Here is a 24,421-nt window from a genome sequence, read left to right as displayed (position 1 = left end):
TTTAGAGTTGCTAGTATTTGAAAGAGTCGTTGAAACATTCGCAACGTTATTATCATTAGTATATAGATACCGGGTTGCGTGGTTTAACTAGAAAAATTGTTGTTCAATGCGACGACACGATGATTAATTTTATCATCGACTTCCTATTTTGTCACTGCTGTCCACGTGACAGTTATTAGATAGAAACGTACGCCGTGTTATATCATTCAAAGAATTTATCTTAATAATTGTGCGTTGCAATTTTGTACAGTGATGTACAAATATATTTACATAAATTTTGTAGACGTTTAAAATTCGCAATTTTTTCCTGCAAAATGTCGCTTTCGCGGGAAAATCGCGGACAAAGAACAGCTAAAAATAGTAAATAGGTATTTCTTAGCTGCTCTAACTCAAGTTTAAGGGATGAAACTTTGACTCGAAGAGCAGGTAAAAATAGTAGATACGTATTTGTATTAAAGTAAAAAAATTAAAATAAAGTAAAATTGTAAAAATTAGTTGACTTCGCCACTGTTTTTCGGTGGAAGCTGCTCAACTTTAGGTGACGTGTTAATTATCTACTTTTGATGAGAAACTGCAGGAACGGTGCAATTAATGATTTTATTTCAGGAAATGTCGTCATCATCGGTTCGACGCTGTGCCCGAGACTTAGACCTTTACCATCCACGCCGACTAATGTCTTCCTGGGTGGCTTGGCAACGGCCGATCTCCTTCTCATACTCTTCTGCATTCCCGTAAAGGTGAGTCCCTTTATCGAATATTCAGTTGACAATTCTAATTCAACAGCTCACAAAACGGTGGAGGAGGATTTTTATAAAACTTAAAAACGTGTAATTTTATCTTATCAAGAATCCTAGCTCAACAAGTAGACGATAGACAGCAGTTTATATAGCAAACAGGATTTTGCTGGTAGCTACGATCTACAGATCGGTCACACGTTACCAAATAATGTTCAATTTTATCGTCTCATGATTTTATCATGTTGTTTTATCAACGACGATTTTGTTATATTTTGAAGAATTTAATTCTATAATAGAATCACAACGTGCAATGTAAACGCGTGATAATCCCTGACCGAATATTGCAACAGATATTCATCGAGGTTCCCCGAAACGTGGAATTGCGGTCGGTAGTTTATTAGTTCGTATTTGAAACGTGCATTAATTCATGGAATTATCAGGCTGTCGTTGCTGATATTTATCATTTAACACACGCGTTACGCGAGTTTCCTTTATGATACATTAATTTTGATATATACATGCATTGTGCAAAGCGTTACATTTGTCATCGAGAAACGTTAACTCCGAGCTTTATTTTATTTCCAAACAAATATTTAAAATTACATTGGATTTCGACGTAGTTTCACTGCGATCGCGTTAAATCGATTTTGTAACCGCTTCATCCCTTGTTGGGACTCGGTATTGTATATGAAGGAGTTTCTTCTGGAAAGATGCGAGTTACGATATGCAACTGGCGGTAAAAGAACAAAAGGCAAAGCCATAATATCGTTGACATCGCTGGCTTCGCAAAAACTTTCTTTACGAGCCGTTCAATTTCTGCGAACTTTCGACGAATGAATTTTCCTTTGGAAAATGCATTTCTCCAGGACAAGGATAACTAAGTTAAGTCGGTTGAACGGTGAACATCTACATGCAAATTGGCGATTGGCACGACGCAATGTAAACCTAACGGCGTTCGATTATTTCGATCATGTAATGCGTTGCGCTGTAAACCGTTTATGCTCGATTGTTTTAATTGTAACGTTCGATTCGTCGAAGCATCGCGAATTCCGTTGCAAACATTCCGATTCGGTTTATCGAATAGCGAGTTTTCGACAGTGCAGCTTTTATCGAGTGTGAATACCAATTATTCTATCTCCTCTTCGAGGTTGATCGCGTCGAGAAGAAAATTACAGGAAACGGGAATAGAGAATACCTCTATGACCATTGCGTTTCTATCTCTTTTATTTCTGACGTTATGATTGTTTGAACGGTACACGGGAATTTGCTGTTCTTTCGTCGAAATCTCCGCTAATATTGGCTAATCCTCGTATCTTTAGAATTTTCGAGTAAACGCTTTTGAAATATCAACGATAGCGACAGATGGTAAAATTTCATATCGAGAAGGTGGAAGAAATCGAGACACGTTGTCTGGCCGAGATGGTGCACGATCACGCTGTCAAGAAAGCGCCGCGACGTTCTGGCCCGAATGAAAATAAAATCGAATTGTGCCAAGTTCTAAAATTACGTATCCGAGAAACAGCCCAATGCCGAACACACGGCAAGGTGGTTCGCTCTTCTTTTACATCGTTCGGTTCAATTACGTTTTGTCTTAAGCGACTTTATTCATCTCTTGCCAACGTGTTTAATTGCACCGGATAGTTCATACGTTTAGGATTTAACCGACTTTAAACAAACTTGGTCAACTGTGACTAGTCGTATCCTTTCTACTGCTTTAGAGAGTACATATTTTTCATTTTTCATGAAGTAAGTCGATAACGAAAGAAATTGTGGTCTGCAAGAGAGATTATTAACAGACTACCGATGTGTATGCATGTTCATATTTTTATAAACGCTAAAGAAATAGAAAATCTAAATGGAGATATATTTCATTTCCCAAATTTTTATAATAATTAGTGCATTCGAATATCTTATGTGTTTTGGAATATTACACACGTGTTTATATTTCAATTTTCCATAACTGCATAAAAATCCGTAGTCTAATTATTAACTATTTTTTAAGATAGAAAATTTCTAATGGCTTTTCATCATTGCAATTTACATAATCTCGGCATAAGCTATTTGATGTCTCGTCTCTTTTAGGTGAATTTTTAACTAACAGGGATCCAAGAATACCAACGTGGATGTAATTGGAACGATCGCTTATAAGGGACATCGTTTGAAGAATTTCCCCTTTGTCGGTTAAATTTCAGCATCAAAAGTACGTAGATTAATCTGTCCCCGCCGCGAGATCTCGAAAGTAATTTTCCAAAGAAACATTTTGCCAGATCTCGTATTCGACCCTTGCTCGTTTTTCACGCACTCTGCTAATTTCCTTCCGCGAGATAAAAATGATCCCTCGACGATACTTCTATTTGCTCGAGAAGGGAATAGGGTTGCCATGGGAAGAGTCGAAGGGGTCACTAGGAAAAGCAGTAGCAGCCCTTTGAAAACCATCTTATTGCTTTATACGTGGCCATGGTTTAACGCGTTAACTACCGCGCGAATTTGATATATTTTGCTGTGGAAGCCGCACATTGAAATATACTACGCCACGGTTATACTACGGATTTTTATGCAAATTCGCAATTTCACGAAAACATTTAAAACAGTATGACCTAGGGAGAATTTTTTTTCTACGTATTAAATATTGCAAAGAGTACTGTACTTTGGATTTTTTATATGTTTTTGCATATCACGCTCCTTCTGTGCATTTTTCTACCTTTATATTTTTCATAATTGCATAAAAATCCACAGTCTAATTGTAACTATTTAATTTTCGAAAAATATTTTCTTCTGACAATGGTACTTGAATCATTCACATTGTCGAACGTTTTTTAATCCACGAAGTTTATGTTATTTTAATTATCCTAAAAAGTTTAATAACGTGGCTCACCGATGATCACGATTGACTGTGGCAGTCAATGTGTTAATTCGGGTGAGTTAGCGAGTTGGATCGCTGACGTTTCGTTGACAGCGTCTTTCGTATGATTTATTTCTCTTCGTCGTTCGTTCCAAGGGGACGTGATTTAATCTATTATCGGCTCAATTCGAGCCTCTTAGTGTCAATGATACCATCTTGGAATAAAGACGATAGACACATATTCTTGCTGGTGTTCCTCGTCTCCTTTGGATGAAGATCGAGTAGCACCGTTCCCTGTTTAGGAAGAATCTGTTCTTTTCTCATCTAGTTGTTTGAAGATAATCGACTAATCTTCTTAGTTCTTCGAAACTATGTAAACATTTTTAATACCATTAAGAACAAAGGGCATATTTAGCACCATGTCATTATTATTTTTCTGTTCCATTATCATCATTTTATTTGTTACAGTTGGAGCGATTGGAAAAGTTTAGTGAAATACTGATCTCTGGTAACATTTTGTATTACAACGTCCGCTGCTTTAAGTAATTCGATGATTTATTTCGATAGTCATTATTCAGCAATCAGGTTTTATAGCAATTACACAGCAAACGAAATTTCATTGCATAGAAATTGTTGAATTTAGTCGGATTGCGATCACTTCGAACACTAAAATGTGCAACAAATGGGTCTCTAAAATACTAAATAGAACTACCCATTCGTTTGTTGACCTCTGGAAACCATAAACTCTTTTGCTTTTCTTATTCGATCGTCAGTTTTGTTTGAGTAGAAAATTAGAATCTCTCTCGTTGATTTATGTGTTCGAAATGAAAGTAATGTTTGTTTGTTGTTGCTGCTGCTCGTGAAATATCCACCGGATGCAAGACGAACCTTTGAAGATGTTAATAGCTGACTCCTTCAATCGTTGTTTATCGCTCGAAATGAAGTCGCGATGTTCTCGGGACCTTATTAAGAAAATATATTAAAAAAGTGGGATGTAAACTGTCCCAAATGGGATTCCTGTATCTTCCTCAAAGTCAATTATTTGACATTTCCGTGAAAAGCGTTTCCTCTCGTTGCGTTACTTTCTAAATATCACGTAAATCACATGTTCGTCCCCGTGTATATCAATAATTTATTCCGCGACGTGGACTTCGGTTTATGGTCATTTTGTATCATCATCAACTTCCTATTATTGTATAATTTATTATCACACGTGATTTTACGATTGCGCATGAATTAATTAAGTTTGCATAATGTTACTGCGTACCACGTTTTTTCCCACTAGTCTACGTACATCTAGAAAGAAATGGATTGTTCATTACAATTCATATCTTTTTTTTCTAAATTACAGTGATCGAACGCGTCAATTGTAAGATTTTATGTTAATAATCTTACAGTTAAACGTCACCTTCGCGATAACGACATGTTCTCGATTTATTGCTCGTTTACAATTAGCGTACGTCATTAACTCTTAACATCGCTATGGAATAAAAACATCGGTTACGAATAAAAATTCCAAGGGTTTCTTTAATTATATTTTTATCGCTATATACGCCGGGTTCGAACAAGCTAAATTTTTCGTAGCACTATTGATATCACTATGTTGGTTTCTCGGGGGCAAACGTGTTTGCACTTTGCAGTCTATTTCTTTAGGGAAAGCCTGAAACTAGTCTACCCCGAAGAAGTAGACTGTAATGTCTACGAAAAACGTTGGTGCAAAATGCAAGTGCAAAGTGCAAAGTGTAAAGTGCAAACAAGGTTGCTCCCAAGAAGCCACCGATATCGTGGCATGTCACTATCGTGAAAATGTAAAATATAATATTCTCTTATAGATTTACGAAACAGTCTGAAAGTTAATTCACCATGAGTGGACTACATTTTCTATGAATTTCACTGCTTATTTGGCTGCTAATCCTTAAGGGGTTAATCGAATCTAATTACCTTCACATTATCCTTGCATTTTTAAGTGAAAAAAAAAAAAAATAGGATTTTACGTCGAAGAAACTAAGCAGGTTACGGTGTGCTCGTTATTAATTCATCGCCCGAAGGTGCGTTTCTTGGTTACGCTGAACCATAGAAAGCAACGCGTTCAATCATTATTATCTATCGCGACATCGTTGGTCGAGTTCGTAGGTCGGTTTTATATTTTACATTAATCTCGTGTTACTGGCCGAGCAGGAAGAAGAAGAAGGAACACAGTTGGTTGCGAAATAAAAGCAACGACGCGGCAGACGACTGATTTATTCGTTATTCGCGGTAGAAAGGGTATCCTTTTCCTCAGTTGGCTCCCATTTCCCTCGTGGAGAAGACATAATGTCCTGAACGTTAGCTGGCAACGAAGGCAAAAGGACATTCGTGCGATAGAATGGCGATCTCTGTAGAAAAATGCTCGTTCCAAGACAAAAGCAGTCTCTAGCAGTTCAACGAAGAGGATTTAACAAGAATCGATATTTATGTATGAATGGAAATGGTTTATATAATATTTTATTTAATATTTTATTCAGTTGTTGGACATTAATTGTTTGAGATAGTTGGATCCACAGAAATTATCAATATTTTATTTAATTTAGCTTTCCATGAAAATTTTTATGACTGGGAATGGTTTGCAACATTTTTCTTAGTCGTTGGAGATTCATCAGAAGTTAAATTTAAGTTAAATTTGGGACTGTCTGAAATATTTCGTATCTGTAGAAACGTTGAATATTTCATCATTATAGTGGTTCAACTTTTATAACAAGCTACAACTTTATTGCTCTAGCATTCGCTCTTCTCAGAATTCTTGATTCTGAAATTTACCGCAGGAGTTTAGGCGTAAGCAATAAGAAGGCGATTTCTGTAGAAAGGTCGAGGAAATTTAAAGTCAAAGAGTTTTCGTCGAATCAGTTTTCGATCCAATAAAACTTTTCGCTATGGCTGTGAACGTTGCATCGCGTTTCGCTTAGCTGTTAGAAATTCGTCGGAAATATTGGAATTTGGAATAATCCGAAATCATTAAATTCACAGAAATGTTAAATCTTTATAATGTTTTAACTTTAATAGCGAGATGAAACTCCGCTTTTATCTTTCTTAGAATCCACGATTCGGAGACTTGCGCGTGGTTAGGCGTAAGTTATACGCGCATGGGTTCATTTGAAACGTAATTTTAGTCGATCCATGAAACTGGTTGTAACCCCGTTTCGAGCAACCACTTTTCATAGATATTATTACGCACGAACGTAGTTCTGGCTCGGGCCAGAAAATTGACTGTAATTTCTGTCAATAGAATTGGATTGCTTTCGTGATACGGTAGTCTAGGCACGATAAAACGTCAAAGAATTTCTTCCTGAGAACATAAACGAACGAAACGTTACCAAACAAATTACAAATTCTTCGCCGAAGATAAATAATTCTGTTCTACTTGAACCAATCCCTCAATGATGCGCTTGTTAGAATAAGCTCATCGATGCGTCATGCAGCTTTTCACCTGCTTGACACAATAGAGCTTGTATATTACGTAGTTGGTGATATTATTCGGAGTGTAGCTGATCTCGAAATTAGCAGGAAAATACAACATAAATTCCAGTGAAAATAGGATTCCTCGCATTTCGATAGGGATATTTTGCCTCGTATGTCGCGTAGGTCACGTATGTTCGATACTACGCGTGAATGCGTCATCTAATTGAATAATATTCCCAGAAGTTAGACGCGTCTCTACCGCCCACGTATCACTGAGAAATCGTATCATATATATTCACGATATCTTTGAGAAGCATAAATTTTATAAAATACGCGTTACATCCGATATCGTGTGTTACGAAGTTATTTATAGCGGATTATCCGGATTTATCTGAGTTTAGATATTTACTAGAGCAAATTACATGGACATAGACCAATTAGAAATAACGTAATGAGAAACGAATGCGGGTTGAGTCGAGAACTATTTTTTGAAACCGAATCGATAAAGATAGGAATTGGCATAAACAAAGCGTACATGAATTTATAAAATTCAATGGTTGCACAAATATTTCTCCCTTGGAAATCGAAGTATCGATATTCAACCGTATTCCAACGACCATAATGGGAATTTTTATTCATCCGCAATGCAATCACGTAGAAATATATGGAGGCGTTGGAAGTTGGAATTCCAATCGGAACCCGACAATTTTTAATCCTACAACGTTATTTATGTTTGTGTTATCTGAGTTACAGACTTTTCAGGTTTTGATTGTTCATGAGTCATCGTAAATGATACAAAAACATTTAAAGGTGTAACAGTATGCTTAAAGAAGTTAAAACTGTCTCTAAAAAGATATTCATGAAACTTGTAAAAATTGCGAATTGGTATAAAAAATAAGGCGAGAAATTTTAGTTATTTTTGTCTATAAAAAAAGCCATTTGTTATAATCGACCGATGTACTGAATTTCATCGGCAGTGATAAACGATGTTATTAAAATTCTGCTCTAGACAAAACCGTCGTCAGCTGTTAGTGATGCCTGTTCATTTTTATGGTACACACTTTATCGACGTTTCGTCTAGTTTAATGGTGACCTGAATATACTAGGAGCAACAGGTACGTGTGCCAGCGATGTCAGTCAATCTGCTAGGTAGTACGTTTTAATCTGATAATCTATTATAAAATAATGGTTTTCCGTTTGCACATTGTTTCGTACTTTTATTCTTAGAAATTTTCGATTACTCATTTAGAATATTTATTAATAATTAATGTTTACAATACATTTGTCAATATGTCTGTGCGTGAAAACATCATTAATAATGATATTAATGCAAAAAAAAAAACGATCGTAAATGTCAGCGATAAATGCGAAAGCAAAATATTCCTAGTTAAATGCTCGTCACCATAATACAAAACAATAAAGTAAATTAAAAATATAGACTACAACGAAGTAGATATAACATAGAAAACTTATTTACATAGCAAAATAATTTTGTAAATACAATAGCATTCCATAGGTAAATAACTTTGTAAATATAGCTTAGAAATTAAATTCCTTTCAGATATTCATGAATGAAACCACGCGTGGCTGTTTATCGAATGAATGGCCGACCATACACAGACCTTTACTACTTACATGCTTCGCATCCTACGCATATTATCGATTTTCAATTTTGTCGTTTGGTCTTTGTACCAAGCTCTGCATCTACCTTTATCTTATTTCAAGAACTACGTGTGCATTCTTCACGTGAAATCGTTCGTACCCTTTTCTTCGGATGATTTCGAAAGGGAAGTCGAATCTCGTGTTTCTCAGCCGTAATTTTCCTGCACAAACTTGGAGTACTTGTCCTTTCTTATTATTACCTGGTATTAGAAGTTTGCGGAACTTCGTGTTGCCGGAAGAAAAGCTCGTACATTAGGAAAGATTTTCTTTCACTCATCGAGTTCCCAAGTAGAATGGGACTCCTGGGGAAAGTTATTCGTGCTCGTATCAAGTTCCAAGGATATTATTGGTCAGTTGTTCCAAATCGAACAAAGATACGTTCGTTCTACTTTCTGTCATTGATCGATCGAAAGTGCACTTCCTGTATTCGGTGATTTTCCTCGAAGATTACTCAAAATTCAATGACTGACCAAAGAAAGCTAAAAAATCTCTGCTTAATGTTTGTATTAGAAATTCTTTGGCAGGTTAGTAATAATCATTTTCAAAAATGATAATTTGTCGCCATCTACTCTTCCAATGAATCTGTAAACTCAGCTCACACATTTTAACATTGAACGCGAACTATACTTTGCGAATTTATGGCCTATTCTATCTATTTACTTTTGCAAGAAACAATTATTCATTGCTCTTTCATTCCAGTTTTATATCTCGAGTTTTATATCTCAAGATAATTTCTATTCGAAATTATCTTGATACATCGAAGGGAAAGACAGCATAACACTTCGTTTCTTTGTAAGGTAATTTGCTTTCCATAGTGTTCACAATTCAAAATAGTTTCAGCTTGTTTAATTTGTTCTTTTCTCATTGACTTTCAATTAGTATTGGTAAGGTATAGATGTTCAATAATTTCGATTAAGTTATCTCATGTCAAACTGTTTAAATATGTTTCGTGCTCCTCATTGCGTGAAACGTAGACCGAGAAACAAAATTCAGAGGACTCAGCTCCTTTTCTTATTCAGTAGCGATTCCAAAAATTTACTTGGCAGTATAATCTCACAAGAGTAAATTTTTAACACGTTCGAGCGGAATTATGGAAAATATTTTTCCTCGTGCAACCGCGTCGTCAATAGGAAATTTTCAAGTTTACGGGAATTGTTCGCGCCTGTGGATAGTATAAAACAGTTTTGTTCGATGAAATGTTTCTGATACTTTCTCTGACGATCGAACCCGGCGGTGTTTCAAAGATTTTCGAATGTAACCGTGTACATTGTCGATGAAATGTGAAAATCGCTTTCCCTGGTTGGATTAAAAAGCTAAATATTGCTCGCGGAACAGAGTTTTCGGTGTCCTCTTGGCAGACGGTGCTGGCATCGTGACAAGCGTTTGAAAATCACGACCCTGCGGAAGTTTTTCGTTCCTCTGTGAAAAATCGCTTGCTACGTTTCGTCAAAAATAAAATCGTTATTTTTGTGGATCGACTTCCCGTTGATACAAACAGCTAAAATGTTTCGCCGTGAGTATTTTTCCGTTCGAAACGAAACGTCTATAGCGAACTATTCTGTAAAAAAAGAAACAGCATGGTTTCTCTTTCATCGATAAACTCGTCATGCAAAATGTATTTTTGTTTTACTTTTTGATTGGACACCATGCTCCCCCGTGTTTCCAGGCAAATAAGAAACAATCGGAATCATCTGAAAGTATAAATTCGATGCTACGAAACAGTCGCTAGAGAACGATATCTAGCGCGCGTTCTTCTTTTTATACGAATCTTTGTCGTCTGAAAAGGAAACGATAAAACGAGTCGGTCGGTAGTTAGGGAAAAGGAGTGACGTTAAAGGTGACGTGAAACGAGGCAATCGTTGTATTGACAGTAGGCAAAAAGGCAATAGACTCGAAACGATCGATAGCGCAGGAAGTAGTAAATGTAGTCGGAAATTTAACGTTTATTTTCGGCGATGCTCTTAACAGCCTGCAGATACGATACGATCGTATATTTTTTACAATCCACGCGAATATATATTTTAAACTGGCGACATTTCTTTTAATGTTTCTTTCGAAGGTTAATACAAATTTAATAGCCGCACGGGGATATATTTCTTTTAAAAAGAAATCACACTTCTTCAACGGAAAAAGTTTAATATATCTGTCGGTGGTTTTAGAGTACTTTCAATTGCCTGTTGGAACCTCAGACCTTTGAGAATTCCCTGATAAAAGATATAAGGAAGTCTGATGGAAACTTCGTTTGCTCTGCAAAAGTGTATGAAGTAGCATTAACCCTGTGAGTTCTCACGAAAATAACCAAACGTGGTCGTTTTTCCTTTCCTTTTTCCTCTTTTAGATCTTTCCTGCGATTCTACAGATAATTAATTAAATAACTTCTTTTCGTTTGGTTCTAGTGTTACGAATGTTTATGCATTTATGGCAAATTGAAAGGTTAAAATTTAATTAAAAATCATTACGGAATAACTGGAAGTTAATATTCGTCGATTATGAAATTATCACGTTAATAAATCAAATCTAAAATCTTCTTTTCGTGATTAATTATGATGAGTTTTAAAACTTTTCTTCCAAGCGCCTGGATCATCATCTGCACCATCACCTGGACCATCACTATTGCCATTTATTTCAGCATTTTCAGCATTTTCTTCTTGTTCTGGTTTCTTAGGTTTTGTACGATGATGTTCAAATCTCATAAGACCTCTTGCATTTGCAGACACAACCAATATATTCTGAGAGTATAAATCCACTCTAAATGGACTAGTATATAAAATAACTTTGTTTTCCCCACTTGTTATAGTTATATGATCTGTAGTTTTTTCAATTAAATTTAATTTAGATACTTGTGGTTGATCCTGAAGAGCATATTCAGGCTCATATCTTTCACGTAATGGATTTTTTCATTGATATGGAGTCTAAATGTATTATCCTTTAATGCAGTTAATTGCAATATATAAAGAACTCTTGTAATGCTCCTATATATGTTTTGTTCGTGATTAATTATAATTAGTAAATAATTGATAGTTGATATTCGTCAACTATTAAATCACTTATATTGATGAATCAAATCGTAGATCATCAAAATTTTATTCGGGTAATTACCAGGTATGTAAATATGAAACCGGAATTTTTGTATAGAAAATACACGTTTATTGTATGAAAATGATTAAAAATATTTTATTCGAAGTATTGCCCATCGCTAGCTATACATTTTTCCCACCTGTCTGGCAATTGGTGGATGCCACGCCAAAAAAACTGTCGCTCTTTTAAGGCAAACCAGTCATCGAGCCATTTTCGTACATTTTCGTGAGAAGTGAAGTGCTGATCAGAAAGTGCGTGTCCCATCGATGCAAATAAATAGTAATCGGACGGAGCCAAGTCTGGTGAGTAAGCCGCGTGCGAAAGTATTTCCCAACTGAACGCTTCAATCGTTTCCTTGACCGGTTTTGCTGTATGCGATGGCGCATTCTCATGAAGCAAAATTACTTTGTGTTGCCCTTTTTGATATTCTGGTCGTTTTTCACGCAAAGCTTGATTCAAATCGATCATTTGTTGTCGGTAGCGCTCAGTATTAACGGTTTCGCCAGGTTTTAACAGCTCATAATAGATCACACCCTTCTTTTCGGTGGTCTTCCACGTTCTTCGTTCCTCACGTCATAATTGCCACTTCTGAATTTTTTAAATCACTCAAAGCACTGTGATTTACCAAGAGCATGCTCACCGTAAGCTTCGACAAGCATTCGATGCGATTCTGCAGCAGTTTTCTTCAAGTGGTAACAGAAAATCAATGCTGTCCGCAAATCGTAGTTTCCAGGCACAAAATTTGACATGTTCAACGCTATTACAAACTATGCTGTTGTATGAAACTTGTATTGTTCTGAGTCGAAAATGTTTGTGAGATGTCAACAAAGACTTTTGGCATCAATGACGCAGTTTACTGATAACTACATTATCAGCTAGGGCCATCTATAGGCAAATTCCGGTTTCATACTTACAGACCTGATACCTCCGACTGTTAAATACAATTATTAAAATAATTGTATTTTAACATTTATCAATTGCATTAAATTACTATGTTTCGTAACCAGGTTTGAAATCTTCTTTGACCGACTTTCTTGATCACATCGTTACATATATCTTGAAACGAATGTTTCTCATGAAAGACAGTCGCCTTTGCAAAGGATGTTTCTTATTTGCTTCCTGTCTCTGTATTCATTTGCTATTCACTGATCGTCACTTACAAATACGCGGCAATTTATCGTATGTATCATCGTTCCGTGAGAAATCGATGCTAGAAGGCAAGTCGCTCTGAACTTGTCGTTTTGTGGATTCGTTGTTCGCAAGCGGAGAAACGACACGGATGTTCGTCCTACTTTCCACTCGATCATTATGGCAATTCGCGACGAGAACTCCCCTTGGTTTGTCCTCTTTAACTCTCTCTCTCTCTCTCTCTCTCTCTCTCTCTCTCTCTCTCTCATTCTCTTTCGCGAAGAAGTCGCAACTTTCAGTACCTTTGAAAAATTAACTTCTTTGTTATCTCAAAATATCTCATTTATAAAGACTTTATGCGCTTTCTAGATATAAAAGAATGTAGGAGAAACACAGAAGGCGCAACCTTTAAATACATTATTTCCTAATGTAATATAAAACTTTTTGAAAGTTTCAATTTATGTGCCGCGAGATGATGAAAACGTAATTTTAAAAATTCATTTCAGCTTTCTTCGTGTTTTTAAATGGAAACGGAACGTACGATCCGTTTTTCATAAATATTCAACATTAAACGTTGTATTTGACGTTAACATAAAATTACATTTTATATAATATAACCTTTATTTTAATTTCTCTGGTAAAAATTTCATATTTTATGTAATTATAGGATTTCACTCTGCGAAGTCGTAACTCTTCCGTGCGTCCAAATGGAACAGGCGGTTCTTATTTAAATATCATTGTAAGATTTATTAAAAGGCCAGAGAGGAAGTATCTTCGTGAATTATATTAAATAGATGTTTCACGAATAGAGGATTGATTTTCGGCGAAAGTAATTAAACCATAGAGGGAATTGCGGACACATTTCGTCTGAACTACATCGTGTTATACTACTTGCGCGATGCACACGTATACGCTGGAAATTTCCAAACATCGCGCAGTACAAGCCAGGAGTATTCGTGGTAAATCGCTTTGAGGATTCATTAAGGAGAAACCTTGTCGTATTTGCCCGGTTATTCTCTTGTTCCTCCAAGTATTTTTCCGAGTGGTCGAACTTGCGTATGGATGTGACATTTTGCCACCAGTTTATGGTTTAATCTCGCCAGTTCTTAACATACTTTAACTCCTATATCCTGAGTTTTAATGTACTTTTAAATCTTGCTTCGAATATTTCGCATTTTATAATCTCAAACTTCACGTATTTTAAAGTTTTACGCCACCGTTTAACTCTTTTGCGAAAGAATTTTCGGACTTATTTTTATTCGAATTTACCAACGTGATACTAAGACATTCGGAAGTTAAATCGATTAAATCTATTTCTTAAGAAATTCTCAAGTTTAGTCCTGGGACATACGATTAATGGTCAATTTATTTTCAATGTATGATTAGCGTTTATCCCGTCTATAATTATGAAAGTTAACAATTCCTGTATTAGACCGATAAAAAATGGAAAAATCTTCTCCTCTTCGAGAAACAAAACTCTTGACGCGAAAGAGTTTCAATGTGAAAACTTTAGAGTCGTCGATCGATGGTAACAGAAATTTCCAGATTGAAAAGGGGGTTAACGCTGAAAATTTCTATAAATTTCAATACATAACGATCTATAATATTTAAACGAACATTATAAACTACCTAATCTTGCGTTATAATCTCTTCGCGATCTTTTAACAAATCAGCTAATACTAATAAATATTTTATAATTCGACGCGTACAATCTAAGACTCATAAAAAGGAAAAATGAAATTATTCCGAAAGAACTCTGAATTAAAATCATTTCTATGTTTCTATCCGACTATCCGTATTAATGTTGTGAATAAATGTTTCCCATTAGAAGTTTCCCCTGGGAAATCTGTCGGTTAATTACTATTTCATCCTTGCAAGCTTATCAGTATCGTGCTGGTAATACAATATCTTGCATCAGAATTCATTAATTTCTCACGTTAATTAACCTGTGGGTTTAGAATCGATTATCTGTTAAAGAGTCGAGTAAATATTAGTCACGGTAGATGCGTCGAATTCTAACTCGGTTAATCTTGGTGTGTATTAAAGCTTGTGGTTTAATGCATCGGTTATGACTATGTATAATGTGTACTTAGATCGAACCTGTGCCTTGTTTATGTTCTACGAGCGCAGGTAACAACGCGGAATTTACCTCGTAGATTGCTCTTTAAACGCGAAAATATCCTCGCGATCGTAATTGAATAAATTTTTTCTCATACGTTCGAATGAGAAAAGATCAGTTGGCCGTTGAAAAATTGAAAATAAGAGACGGTTCAAGCTCGAATCGTTTCCACTGTTCGAGTTTTGCTCCTTAGAGAATCGAACGTCGCCTCGAAACTTTCGCCTTGGTCGTTAGAACTTCGAACAAAGGAGATTTGACATAGAAATCGAACTTCGAGATTTTCCAATTTATAACATTGGGCCGATCAACTGTTTTTATATAATATTTATATTAATTAATTTTAATAATAATATTTTAATAATAATAATAATATTAATTAATTTGTATTAATTTTAATAATAATATTAATTAATTTATATTAATTCGTTTAATTTTAATAATAATTTTATATAATATTTTAATAGACGAACGAAATTTTAGCAGCTGTTTTTCTTTGGATTTGAAAGTGGTCAATAGAATTTGGAGAACGATAGAACTCGAATTATCAGAAAACTAGTAACGAAATTGTTGAGGTTATTCGATGTATAATCAGAGAAAACTAGTGGATAAATTGTAAGGCAGAAAATATATTTAAATATAAGTGTAATTATAAGTAAGAATACAATTTGAGCTGGTCCAGATCCGCACGCTAGCTGTGTTACCCAATAACTGAAAACCCCGAAGCCAACGTCGCTTGTCTTCTGTTTATGGTCTGACTTCGTCGCAGTCTTTTGTCTACGCGCTGTCGATGGCTTCAGTGCTTGAGAAACTAAAAAGACCAGATGTAGAGTTTTCTTATAAGTGGTGACCACTTAAACAGAAATGATCGATTATCGGAAAATCGATTGAATAGAAACGTTGAGAATGGTAATGGAATAGAAGTTGAGAGATATTTTTATTCAAAATTTTGCATAATCCCTGCATTTGTTTTAAAGGGAAGAAACGTTGTCCGTGTAATAAGAGGTGTGAAATTGTTAGATCGAACTGGATTATCAAATGCAATTTTAACGAACATCTCCTGTCACGCTTACGAACTTCATCGGAAGCAACGAAAATGTTAGTGTTTTACTCTCGTCGTACAGACAACCTACTGTATGTGTTCATACGTGGATTCAAATCAAACTGTGCTATATGTAGACTTAGATCAAACTGTGCGATATGTACATTGAGATCAAACTATGCAATACATATGTAAATTCAAATTAAATTGCAAGCTGTGAATGCGTGCACGCGTTCGATACTATCTAATTGAATATTTTCTTTCTCTCGTACAAAGCTTATAGGTAGTACACAGAGGAGAGCAAAAGAGAGTTTATGAAATAAGAAGAAATACCACGGTTTTATAAAATGGATTTATATTTAAATAAGAGAAACGAATAAATATCATTTATACCGCAGGAGACTGTTACCAAGGTGGTAAAAAATAGAAAATAAAATTCATACCACTGCTTATGCTTCATAATTCGTTGCCACGTGAAATATTTCGGTCGAGAGAGAAAAATATCGAAAGAGAATATTTTCTCTCGTGGTCGTGTTTTTACTTTCACGCGAATGGTGCTGCACTCGAGCCACGAGATTCAACGTTTACGAATCATTGGACAATTGTTCTGCTACGAAGACGCAGATACATTCCACTCTACACGCATGCGTATGTTGCAGTTTGTTAGCGTGGCATTGTTATACAACACTATGTACATGACATATATGTGCCTGCGGGTTACACGTATTACCATGCTGCCTTTATCAAACTGAAGTCTACTTGTTTTAGCGTGCAATATTTTTGGGGATAAATACGATGCCAAAGGAATTGCAAATAATTTTTTAGCCGCTCGCGAAAGTATTCGAATACTCGTAGAGAACTTTTATCGATATGTTTTATCGCGTACTGTACGAAACATTTGGAAATTGGGACGCACGCGAGCAACACATATACAGAGTCAAAAGTGAATATACGTCTTGAAGGCACGAAATTGATTCGGAAGTATATACGTTAAGCGTTCGTGTATCGAAAGGTCGTGGAAGAAAAATTGCGATTGTAAAATCTTGAACAGAGATCCTATATTAAGGACATTATGCAGCTTTTACGCGACACTAAGAAAAAAGTGGATTTTTGACGTAAAGAAAATTATTTCTCAATTTTATCGACATTTCTGTCGAGTGCTTTTATATAAGTATTTGATTCTTCACTAGTTAGTGGCAGAAGCTTTACGACGAGGACATGCAGTCTTTTACGGGATATTCTTTCCACTTTGGCGAGGGGAAGCAAGGGGAAAGTAAGACATTACGTTGGTGCAACAAAAGGGTAGTTCGATATGAGCCAGATGATTCTGATATATGGGTGCTTTCACGGGGTTGAAAAGCGAGACGTTGCAATCTTCAGCCTTGACAAAGCTTCGGGAAATTCAAACGATCCGCCAAACTTTGTATACGAAGATAAGCACAAATATGATAAGTACATTTTTGTTGACTCGCTGATCTGAAGATCGAGATTGGCTCACTTTGTGACTAATTAGGAGAATTTTTATATGATTAAAAATTAGAATTCAATTTAAATATGTATCGTTAGAAATTGAGATGAATCCTTGAAGATTAGGTCCAAGGATGTGAGTCTTTTTAAAAATAGCTGATAGATCGGCCAAGTTTTATGGGAAGGGAACAATTTTTAATTCAAGCAGATTTTAATATCTTCGATGCTGCAATATCACGATGAGAAATATTTTGAAAATTTTCAAGAGCGATAAAAAAACACGCGTTTAACTTCAAAACTAAATTTCAATACAGACAATTTTGATAATATGCAAAATGTTACGTCGGGCGACACTCTACCTAGACCACACTGCGAGCAAGATGAGAACCAGATGTCCGTTCATCCTTACTGCGTACACTGAATAGTCTTAAGGATCCATCGTGAATCACAGGAATTTGCTAGCTAAGGTCCTTCAGACCGAGCAAATATCCTTTTTTAAATCAATTACAAAAGAATGTCTACTACGGCTTGACAAGGGAAAGTTAGTTTTTCTCACGTACGACGGCGCCTAAGACCCTTCCTAGTCCACCAACCTTCGTTTATCCAATCAGAAACAATGTATACTGCCCTCACTTTCCTGACCAAAAATGTCATGAACAAATCCGACGGTCCCATGCGCTAGACACACCCATCGCTAGCTTTCCTCCGACACAGCATCCGCACGGTAAATTACTTATTCTACAACTACAACGTTAGGATAGTCAACGTGTCAGTTCTTCTCCCCTATTGCTACGTCAACTATAGCAAAAACTCTACGAGCCTTGCTCTATCACCAACGAATATTGTGCCAGTGTATCGCATCTCTGTACGCTAAATCATTGTTGACGATATATATCGTAAGCAACGGTGTAAGTTAAGTGTTAAAAATATAAATTTTATAACCCTGTTAATCGCAGTGTCATACCCTCTCAACCACCCCTATTATCTTAACGGAAATCAGGGGATCGATCAACTCGTGGTGTCGATTATTATAATCGTAACGGGAATTTACAACTCCCGTTGACGCGTTTCCTCGCGATTGGACGAAAATACACAAAATGTGACTCGTTACGTTCTTCTCCAACGATCTTCACGTGAGAAGCATCGTCACGAGCGAAAGAGATTATCTGTCTTGTCAGTGGTGCAATATTTATGGTATTTCTATTTATCTTTATAGGAGACGATTTTAAGAAAAACAGCAGAGAATTTGGTCTTTTGTTGTGAGAGAATCCTCATGGTTTTCAAGACTCGGATACCTTATACGATTCGATAGCAGTTTTGGATTCCGGGATCAGGTTATAAAGTTTGATTGCAAATGGTTACCCTCCAGAGGATTCCCCGGGGATCTTTAAACTCGGTGACAGTCGTTGTGCCCAATAAAATGATAACAGTGGCGGATATTATACGAGACAGTAGACATTGCGAAGGGCGTCGACGAAATAATATTGAAATGAGAAAATGTAAATTTGGTGACAGGAAAATATATTTATCTCTGTCGAGTATTAAATGTTAGATTCTTGGGAAATTTAATGACTATTAATTTTAATAAAATCCGTCTCGTTCGAGCACATCTGACAGATCAGCGATTATTATAAAATAATTTATAAAATTACTCATTTTCTCTCTTCTGTGACTTTTCGTTATTAAATACTTTTTTCTCAAACTGAATGTTACGAAGTTCCAATTGCTGCAAAATTTTTGCATCCAATTTTTCAACAACGTGGAAAGCATTGGATGTGACACGTTGCGTCACGTCGTTCTTATATTTTTAGTGGCGATCTAAGTTTCTTAGAGCATTCTATGGGGCGAAACCCATGGGATATCTGGTGAAAAAGTCCGCGGATGCTTCGATAAGAGTCCATTCGTATTCCGTCGAAAGGAAAATGGTGAATACGACGACCCGTGACCCTCTGGAGAGAGTGAGTGTTCGATATTGCTGTTTTTTTTTTGCCAGGAATAGATCGCTAGGAGGTAGTAGATGGAGAAATTACACGGTGACCGTTCGCTGGAATTGGATTTTGCTAATCTTATCGCGCTGTCTTTGCAAATTTCAAACACCAGACAATTCACATGGGAGTTCACTTAACGACGAGTTTTTTCGAACATTTTACCAAATTTTCCAAAATTCCCAACTTTTTCATTAAATTCGCGATTCTTCATTAATTTTTCAATTTTTCCATTAATCTCTCGAAACTACTGATTTTTGTACACTTCTGCTTCTTGACAGCAACGTTAAAATTATTTTTCCTAGAAAGTTTTAAACTTGATACAAAACAAAAAAAAAAAAAAAAACACGCATTGTAAACACAGCAGATTAAGGAAACTTTATATTCATAAAGAAAATTACGAAACTGGAAGCGTAGGTCGATAGGTTATGCGCAGCGAGGCAAAAATTCACGAATGCTTTTCATGGGACGTACTCCAACCTTTCGTGGGTGCATTCCATCAGAAAGTTTCGAAACGTGAAACGGAGATCGATGTCAAAAGGGTAACCGGAGTACCAAGAATAGAGACACCAGAAATTCTCGAGGGCGCCGATGAGATATTCTATCCTCGTTTGCACTCCAGCTTGCAACTAATCGATTCCAGAAAGTGGATTGGCATGGTGCAAGAATATTTTGTTAGTCCAACATAGCCAGGCCGTAGACATACGCGTTACTAAAATACACTGCCGACCAAAAACATTAAAAGATTTGATAATATTTCATACAAGTTGAATCCGTTTCAGCCTTCTTATTTTTTAGTTATTTTATGATAAATCTCTCGTTTTATCCTAATAATATAAAATACCGAAGGCGTGAGAATTATTAGAGCTTTTTAACGAAGACAAGTAGATCTTCCAATATTTGTATTTGACAGTGTATAGAGTTCTTTTAAAGATACTTAATCTTTTCTTTCTTTTTAGAACAGCTCTCGAGATGACGATCGTGTGACGTGAAAAAAGGGTTTTGTTAAAAGAGGATGGGCAAAAATAACGTACATGCTCAGGTCTTTGTCCGAGGATCGAGGAAATGAGCATGTACAGAAGAAGGAACTACAGTTTCGTGGAATTTTTATTAAATCCCGAGAATCTCGATGGCCCAGTCTTTTTCCGTGTGGCATCTTAAAATTAGAAGAGACGAATGTCTTTGTTACATCAGAGATTTATTCTTGCCACGGTGATTTCTATTTTACAGGGAATCTTAACATCGGATTAGCCGCGCGACGAATGGTTATCGCGCGAGAATTTGTCTTCGGAACGTTATTGTCACATATAGATATGTTGAATAAAATTCGTATCTCTTCTAAACCGACAAACGACTAATCGTTCGGGTATCGCTTTAATTTGTCGCTTTCTATAAGACGAACGTTTCGTTTATACGAAAAAAAATGTATTTTCAGTGTTGCAACGCAGGTTTTGTTGAAAAATGCCTGACAAATAACTCTATGAAAGGTCATACAAATGTAAAAAGTTGCCAACGTGACGATTTATAATTACAAATTTGATATACCCATTCAACAGAGGCATTTTGGTTTGCTTCAGGGATTGTTTGATTACAACCGTGAAATTTGTACGAAAAAGGAAATCCGTCACTCCAATCTCGTAATACAAGTTGTGTTGTTTGTTTGACAAATAGAAGCATAAAAGTTCGTAAAAATATTCGGTCGCAGCACGACGCTTCATGGTTAAAAATTTGATTTACAGCGATTTAACAGAGCTATTTTTCTTTCCTTCAAAGATTGCATTTTGAAATTTATCGCAAATTTTAGTTAAACGTCTCGTGGCGACTGTAAATTTGATACAGCCATTTAACAGGGTCATTCTTCTTTTCTCATAGAGATTGCACTTTGAAATTTGTCGTAACTTTTAGTTAAACGTCTCACGGTGACTCCAAACGTAAAAGTAAAATACGCGCGTCAAGGAGAAGAAATATCGTTTACGTCATAAAAAGCATTGGGATTCTTTCGTCGACGTACGACGATGTCTAATAACATGTCGTCTTGGGTTTTCGTAAATCAGATTTCATCATTCTCTTGAGAACACACGATGACAGACGTGATTGTGAAACAAATATTAAATTCCACGGTTCTTTTCATGTAGACGTTCGAGAAGAAATATGAAAAGTTATTCTTTCTGATTTCCAATACTCTCTTATTTTATTTCCAATTTAATTTCGAGTTGTTTCCGATGAAATTTCTTATTTTCACTTGCAATTGTAATTTTTTCCTTTCCATCTGATATAAATGAAGTTAGAAGAGGGAAGTTGTCGCAAACTTATCGACCGTACACGAGTTCGAAAATATCGAAAGAAGCACGTAAACTTGTCAATTGTGCGATCAAATTTATTTGAAAAGAACTTGGTCTATACATTTTTGCATGCACATATACACATATACATCCTTATTTCCTCTGAAAATATTACTAGTTTAAGCTGATTCTTGTAAGCTATGGCGAATGGAGGCACGTGCACAAGTGCATCCGTGATATGCATAGTATTGAGATTTAGACAAGTTGCTCTTGAAGTTTCTTTAGTCAAAGTACCGTGCAAATTGTTCCTTTATAATCGTTTTTATCTGTTGCCTGTACGTGTGAAATGTGTTCTAATTTATGAGGATCAGTGTCTCGTATGAAAGAAACTTAAAAGAAACTTAAAAGAAAGTGTTGATTTTTAACTAACAGTAAAAGTAAAATTTTTCTTAATGAAATGAACTGAAATGAAATGTAAAACATTTAATTAATGCAAAGCAGATATTTGAGTTTATAACGTAGTAGCGAATAAACAGGAAAATGTTTATTCGTATATTCAACTAATTATATCATATATATTTTATTTCCATTTTTCTTGTATAACGCCGAGATTTAAAAATATATTTCTACTCTGAAGCATTATAAATAGAAACTGACTTTCAAATTTTTATTTCGAGTAATATAATTTAATGTTTATTTTACACGTATTAAAATGTTCATTTGCAACAAGATATGGAATTGTCTCGAAGTTGATTCGCATAAATCGTAGAACAATTGAATCGTTGTTCTCGACGATTCTTGAATAATATAGCGCGCAAGTAGCATCGTATGTAAGTTGATGGAAAGCGTCAAGTGCAGAGAGCGTCAGTTTTCAGAAGAATTTTTTACTCTTCTGATCGACGTGTGGTCACTGCGTCGTCTGTTATCTCGTTCGATATAAATGTCAGCTGAGAAGCATTATCGAACATCTGATTTATGACAGAGCTTAGCCACTGCCGATCGGTCTTCTGGCGTCCGTGATTTTTCACATGTAACGTTATCACGATGAGAGTTTCACGATGTATAGCAGCAACGATGATACAGAGTATAGAGAGATACTAAATTAAAGCATCGAGTAGCAGCATTGATTAATACAGTCATATCTAGAGTTATCGGTACATAGTATTTTATTACTCGCAACAAAGGGTAAACCAAGACTCTAAACAGTATCTTATAATTGAAATTTTTAATTTAACGAGGGATCGATTTAATTAATATTTAGATTTATTCATTAATTTATAGTGGCACTCGACAACAAATACCGCCACTCGACATTAACTTCTACCGGACGACGGTAGCGCGGTGGTTAGCGCATTAGGTTACGAACGTTCGGGACCCGGGTTCGAATCCCGGCGCCTGTGTTCTATTTTTCTTCCACGCATCTAAATTAGAAGAAAAATAACAGTACCCCAACAAGCGACATCTACAGCCAGCATATCTATACAATCATCAGGGACACAACTACACCTCAAATGGTATTAGTTATCTTGCTTGCATGTATTACGCTATTGAGTCAACTGCGAGTAAAAGTTTTCAATCGCTGTTTAAATTGAACAATTTGAGAGTTAGCTTCAAGGAGAAGTTTCTCACAACTGATCTCAATTTCGTTATGAACATTATTAGTAGTTACAAATTTACAAGAAACAAGTTAAAAGCGATTCTGTTACACAAATAGCTTAACCATTATAGCGTATGATATATTGTATATTCATATATCCAATTTTACGCATTAACCGAGGTTTGCTTTACAATCCATTCGTTCTGACGCTATTATAAACTTCTCCATATCTTCTTCAATGGATTATAAATACAACGACGAGTATTCCGAACGTGTAGAAACACAGTTAAATTATCACAGGTGCGGATTTATTCATGTGTGGTTGGTTCGTATTTTTCGATGGTAGTCTGCCGGGATTAAAATTATTTCCTCTCGGTTAATAGTTATCCTGTGGACAGAGTGTAATTTGCTGTCCCTTTAATTACCCACTGAACATGATCGCTTTACTGTTTCTCCTGAAACGCTTACCTTCACCGAATGTAATTTCTATGGAAACTAATTAACGCAGAAATTTGCAACGAACCGTTTGCCTTCTTTCACACGGCGATACGTACGCCACGCGTGTTTGATGGATACCGATTTTACATTGTGTTCGTTGTAAACTCGACGTGCGAACGCTTTCCATCGTGAACAATATAACATCGATGTACAGCATGCACATACCAGCGATATAGGTACTGCCGTATGAAAGGGGCCTTATTACAAACACAAATTTGCTTTCTGAGCGACGATCGTGAGCGAATTACAATTAGTTGATTCGATAGAATTTAATAGAATTCTCAAAGGAGCGAGTAGTTTCATCAAACACAAAATTCCATTTAAGGCTGGATGCACACGAGCGACATTTTACCGCCCGAACCCGCTGCTACCATATGTCTTTCTTTGTTTTCCTATCAAGAACAACAAAGATAGACATATGGCCGCAGCGGGTTCGCGCGGTAAAACGTCGCCCGTGTGCATTCAACCTTAGAGTGCAAACATTGCTGGGAAATTACGTCGTTGTGAACTGCATTAAGATATTTTAAGAACGTTTGAAGGGTTTTCTTAGTG

The 24,421-nt window shown here is 36.0% G+C and overlaps 1 protein-coding gene across 5 annotated transcripts in view; it reads left to right on the top strand.

Moving 5' to 3' along the window:
* Positions 1-24,421, top strand: part of LOC138186873 (QRFP-like peptide receptor) — an 82,114-nt gene that overhangs the window by 19,715 nt on the left and 37,978 nt on the right. For all 5 annotated transcript variants that reach the window (XR_011175027.1, XM_069127139.1, XM_069127137.1 and 2 more), the window contains exon 3: positions 607-737. Coding sequence is in view for 4 of the 5 variants with exons in the window: in XM_069127139.1 (XP_068983240.1) it covers positions 607-737 (131 nt within the window). In the remaining variant the exon portion in view is untranslated. The remainder of the gene's footprint in view (positions 1-606; positions 738-24,421) is intronic.

The sequence above is a fragment of the Bombus flavifrons genome, chromosome 14 (genome assembly GCF_040668555.2).
Source record: "Bombus flavifrons isolate JBK064 chromosome 14, iyBomFlav1_principal, whole genome shotgun sequence".
In the NCBI taxonomy this organism is placed as follows: domain Eukaryota; kingdom Metazoa; phylum Arthropoda; class Insecta; order Hymenoptera; family Apidae; genus Bombus; species Bombus flavifrons.
Note: the sequence above shows the minus strand (reverse complement) of the source record. Positions and strands in the feature narration are given on the sequence as shown.